The sequence below is a fragment of the Zeus faber genome (genome assembly GCF_960531495.2).
Source record: "Zeus faber genome assembly, chromosome: 17".
NCBI classification, from domain to species: domain Eukaryota; kingdom Metazoa; phylum Chordata; class Actinopteri; order Zeiformes; family Zeidae; genus Zeus; species Zeus faber.
In genome coordinates this window covers 29,286,081-29,291,387 of record NC_137204.1, presented here as the reverse complement: position 1 = coordinate 29,291,387, position 5,307 = coordinate 29,286,081, and the positions used below count along the sequence as shown (strand labels likewise).

The 5,307-nt window shown below is 50.4% G+C and overlaps 1 protein-coding gene across 1 annotated transcript in view; it reads right to left on the bottom strand.

Moving 5' to 3' along the window:
- Positions 1–242: 242 nt before the first annotated feature.
- LOC307243083 (5-hydroxytryptamine receptor 4) overlaps positions 243–5,307 on the bottom strand; it is a gene marked incomplete at both ends in the record, with an annotated part of 26,527 nt that continues 21,462 nt past the window's right edge. The window contains one exon of the mRNA XM_080017733.1: positions 243–336. Coding sequence (XP_079873859.1) covers positions 243–336 — 94 coding nt within the window. The remainder of the gene's footprint in view (positions 337–5,307) is intronic.

Sequence of the window (5,307 nt, the reverse complement as noted above, 5' to 3'; positions counted from 1 at the left end):
CCGGTTGTTTTTAAACAGGTTTCTGGTGCTTTTAAAGATGCGGGAAACTGAAGTTACCAGGGTAACCATGGAAACAGAACCAACCATACGTGTATAAATGGACGTTTTAACCGTCATTAATTGGTGTGAGTTTGTTCAAAATAAGTTACAGTATCCTTCCGTCGGTCGGTCAGTTAGTTAGCCCGTGTTAGCATCGTGCTGGCGCTGCGGTGTTCATCGTCGTGGAGATGGTGATGACGCTGCTAGGGCGCTCCCGCCGAGTCCTGGGACTCCGTCTCATTGGCCAGAATCCTGCGACCGTTGTGACTGTAACTCCGGTTTGGCAAGAAGGACAGTCTGGTGGAGAGAGAGAGAGGGGGGAGGGGCGGCAAACATGTAAGTGACCAAACACCTTCATTCTGTTTGATTCAGCGGATGGTAGAGCATATATATATTTAACCATCTGTATATGGTATATATATTATATATATAACATGATAAATGAGCCTTCAAACCGTCAGTACGCTGTGTCACCTCAACCCATTATAAACAGGTTGGAGCGCTGTAGAACGTCTACAAATTTGGTCCAATACTTTATGGCTGAAGCACGGGTGGAGGCCCCTCTGGAAGTCACACGGAAGCTTTTCCACGTGACCTCGAAGCCATAAACCGCAGCAGATAAACCTCATGCTTCACCAGGGTCAAAGGGCGACTGGAAACAAACCACCAAGACTCCACTTATAATGATGTTTTTCAGGCTCTGCAGGAAACAAGCTCCAGCAGAACTTTGTGAAGTATTAAAGACTTCAGGACACGGGACCTGAGAAGTCCGTTTACTACATTTAACAGCAAGTAGTTGAATACGTTCACTGAAGCACAAACGTCAACGTGGTACTTTCACTTTTCCTGCAGTCACTTCCTGTCAGGGTGTTTGTAGTTTCACATCGTGTCGCTGATGCCACTTTTGTCCAACTTATTCACACAGCGATGGCGGCGGCCATGCCAGGCTCATCGGGAGCAGGTGGGGGGGGTTAAGTGTCTTGCTCAAGGACACTTCGGCGCGCTACCAGGAGGAGCCGGCGATGGAACCGGCAACCGAACCGCTCCACCGCCGCCGCTCCGCGGGTCAAGCAGAAGAAGCTCTGAGTCCTTCCTCCGCCACCGAGGAAGCCTCTCCGCAGCGTCACTCCAGTGTCCAGCGAGGATCACAAACGGACCGAATCGCCGCAGACGGCTTCACCTGGATGCTGCCCCACAGACAACCGCGCTATCTTCAGGATGCGCAACACGCCCTGTTTGCCTACAGATGGAGGAAAATCTGTGGACCACGCCACGAGCCAGGTGGTACACCGCCCCAGACGGGAGGGGGACAGGCCTTGGACTCAGATTGGAGCTGGTCCCGCTGGAGGGCGAGGCTTCCTCTGTGAGCCTCACCCAGAGCTACGGGGCAGCAACCAGGACACAACTATGTCGGGTATTTTATAATTTGGCTATTTCTCTTCATTTGATTGTTTTTGCTTTAAATGTTCATATATACTTTTTTTTTCCAGTTGTCTGTACAACAATGCACCACATTAATGTTGACAAATATTTTTAATATATATACATTTTTCAATTCAAATTCTTTAAATCTTCTTCTACTCATTTACCAGAGAAGGAGTGTAGATGGCATCAGATGATGGAGGGATGAAGTAAAATGGGTTTTTGGCAGTGGGCCGGTACTCAACACTACGCAATACTGGCATGTCTACGTTTTACTCCGTGACCGACCGGTGCTTTTTCCTTCCCGCCGGCACCAGCGTCTGTTCCTCTAGTGGACAAATCAAGCGGACATATTGTGAAATATATAATATTTTATTGAGTTTGAGCTCGCTTTTCCTTTTAATTATTAGAACGCCCAAGCTGCGAGCACATATTTTCTTTGCTGTGCGTCCCCAAATAAAACAAATAAAAACAGCGTGTTTTTATTTGGGATGCATTTATTTTCCTCTGTTACCTAATCCCCCACCCCCCACCTCCACCCACCCAGCACTGTTTTTTGGTGTATTCCTGCAATCCATTGGACGCGTCTTCATTTTGCTCCAGAGGAAATTGTAATTTTTGCAGCAGCAGAAAGTTCTGTACAACCAAAATATACCTTTTAAAACATTCGCAACAATATTCATGTGGTCGTACCTTAAAGAGACGTACAATGTTCTTTGCAGAATGTTATGTATATGTACAATCTGCATTGTGCCTTTGAAAACATACACTATAATAGTAATGAATATATCATCCTGGCTGCATAATGCAGCAAACAGCTGCAGGCCGCGCTCCCTCTCGTTGAGGGCGATGAAATTTGCATTCAAATGTGTCATGTGACCCTGCGCTGACCCACCCCGTACGTTGCATGTCCCCTCCTCCCCCGGGACAACCCGTGGCAAATCCACAAAACAAAGCCAACGACAGCCAGTTCCAGCTTCACAGACGTTGGGGTTTTTCCTCTTTATTTAGGCGTTCACGTTAACGCAGGCACACGGTGCATCTTATCAATGATAACAACACGCCAGCACTCGTCCCCGGACATCTGGCTCCGCTACTTTGTGTTGGGATCTCTTATGAAACCTTTGGCCAAGTCTCCACGGCCCAGTTAGTCGTCTTGTTGTTGTGTCCAAATCCGGGACGAAGAGAGGGAAAATCGTGACCGGAGACCGCCGCAGCTACACCCAGTTCCCCTCCTCCGCCCAGTCCAGTTTCCCAGGACTAGAACCGGACGGCGGCGGGGATCTGGAGCCTGCACTGACCCAGGGAAACAGCACGCACGTCCTGCTTTCAATGTATTATCACGTCAGTCAGAGATGGACAGAGTCAAAAACAGATTAATAGATATAAAGAGAGAGCGAGAGAAAGAACGAGGGAGAGAGAGAGAGAGAGAGAGAGCTATTGTGGCGTCATTGAAAGGGAGATCACCGAAGAGAGATGTTGCTCCGCAGCGAGAAGTGATGGGAGGATGGAGGAGACGGACGACAAGGATTGGGGTCAAGAAAAAAGCAAACTTCTGTGGCTGTGAAGGATCACGCCTGGAGGTTTCCACAACCTCTTCAGGAGGCGGAGAGAAGGAGCTCAGAGATGGACAAGAAGGATGGATGCATGGATGGATGGATGGATGGATGGATGGACGGATCCATGCATGGATGGATGGGTGGGTGGATGGATGGCTTGGCGGATGGAAGGATAGATGGATGGATGCATGTATGGATGGGCAGACCAGTGGATGGATTGATGTATGCATTGATGGATGGGTGCATGGTTGGATGGATGCATAAGTGTATGGATGGATGCATGGATGGATAGATGGATGCAAGGGTGGATGGATGGATGTATGTATGGATGGATGGATGCAAGGGTGGATGGATGGATGGATGGATGTATGGGCGGATGGATTGATACATGGATGGATGGGCAGACTGTTGGTTGGATGGATGGATTCAGGGGTGGATGGATGGATGGATGGGTGGATGGATGGGTGCATGGGTGCATGGGTGGATGGGTGGATGGATGGATGGATGGATGGATGGGTGGATGGATGGATGGGTGGATGGATGGTTGGATGGATAGATGGGTGGATGCCTGAACAGAGCCTCACCCTCAGAACATATAGTCAACCTGAGTAGATACGAGGAATCCAACCAAGCTATAAAGATACTCCATCATCCACCCATCCATCCATCCATCCGTCCATCCATCCGTCTTTTTTCTCAAACCAGGGTCATGGTTGCTACAGTCCCTCCCAGTTCACTACAGACATAAGACAGCAACACACAACATGCAGGTGCACACACACACACACACATACTCAGTCACACACTCACACACACACACACACACACACAGATAATCCCTGCAATGGTCCGTCCATGTTGAGGTAAACAGAGAGGTCGCGCCGCCTGTGTTTGGGGTTTTCTCTCCACTCAGTGTTTATCCAACATGGAGGTGTAGCACAGACATTCCTTCATCCATCTTCCTGCTTGGGAGGGGGGCTTTGCTGGTGCAGACACGCCCACGACGCCGTGTGTTGGCAGGTTGCAACACAGTGCAGCTCTGTGAAGGTCAGACTGCAGCTGCCGATGGCGGCGGAGACGCCACGCCCCGGACGCCACACCCGCCGTCCGGGGAAGGCTCCTCGTCCGCGTCGGGCGTGGCCCTCCTGACGCCCGAACCGCTCACCGACGCAAAGGGCCCCGACCGGCGGCGGAGAAAGCCCCCCCCCCCCCCCCCCTTGCCTCGTGCTGCCTTCCACGTCGTCTCCCGAGACGCGTCCCTTTGAGGAGCGTCTATTTATTCCTAATTCGACAACAATACCTCTCTGTCAGCACTGGCCGTTCCGGCGTTATTGAATTTATTTTAATTGAATAGCCATGCCGGGATCCCGAAATAGATCTGTCGGCAACAGGGTTAGCACGGCTCGCGTGAACGCTACTAATTCCACAGATCCCCCGTCGACTCCTTCGGACGTGTGAAGTGATTCGCCTAAAAATCCATTCAGAGATACATTGTCTGTATGGATCCTCTCAAGCGCTGCCTCCCGGAACATCCGTGTGTATTTTGGATCCGGTGTAGCTTCACGTCTGATTGGTACAAACTCTAAGTCTACGTCACATCCAAAACCCCCCGACACGCGAGCTGGCGAATCCGATGAAACCGGGTTTTGGGGGAAGCCCGTGTCTCACCTCACCCGACCATCCCAGCCCTTTGTGTATAATTCTCTTCGTATTTTATTATTCCTGATTGGGCTGGGGCCCAGGTGGCTCTGCTTGTGTCGGGCGTGGTGCAGCACGGGGCCACGGGGGGGACGTTCTGACCGCGTCACCTGACGGAGAACAGTCAAACAGATCAACTTTGGCGCATTTGTCAAATCTATAAATATGAGATTTAACTGCCGACTGCATGGCGTCGCTTTGGAGCGCTAAATAACTTTGTTTGGGTTTTTCTCTGCCGTGCTGCACGAGAACATCCCATAATTAATAGAGTTACAAGAGTTTGGGGGGAGTGTAATCAGACCCGAGTCGACACGGTTTAAACATGTGTCTGAGCCAATAACGTCAGTCACGCACAAAGGGCAGTTGACCTTGTACAGAAGGAATGGAAACAGGGGTTTGATGTGACGCCTCCAGTCTGGGAGAAACACCTCACCCCCGTCGCCTCAAGGCCTGGAAGGAATTCATACCCTTTATACCCTTCATACCCTTCATACCCTTCATACCCTCCATACCCTTCATACACCAGGAGGGAGGAGATGCCTTCAGACAGGATCAGAAGGGTTTGCAAATCAACCTGCTCATCACGTTT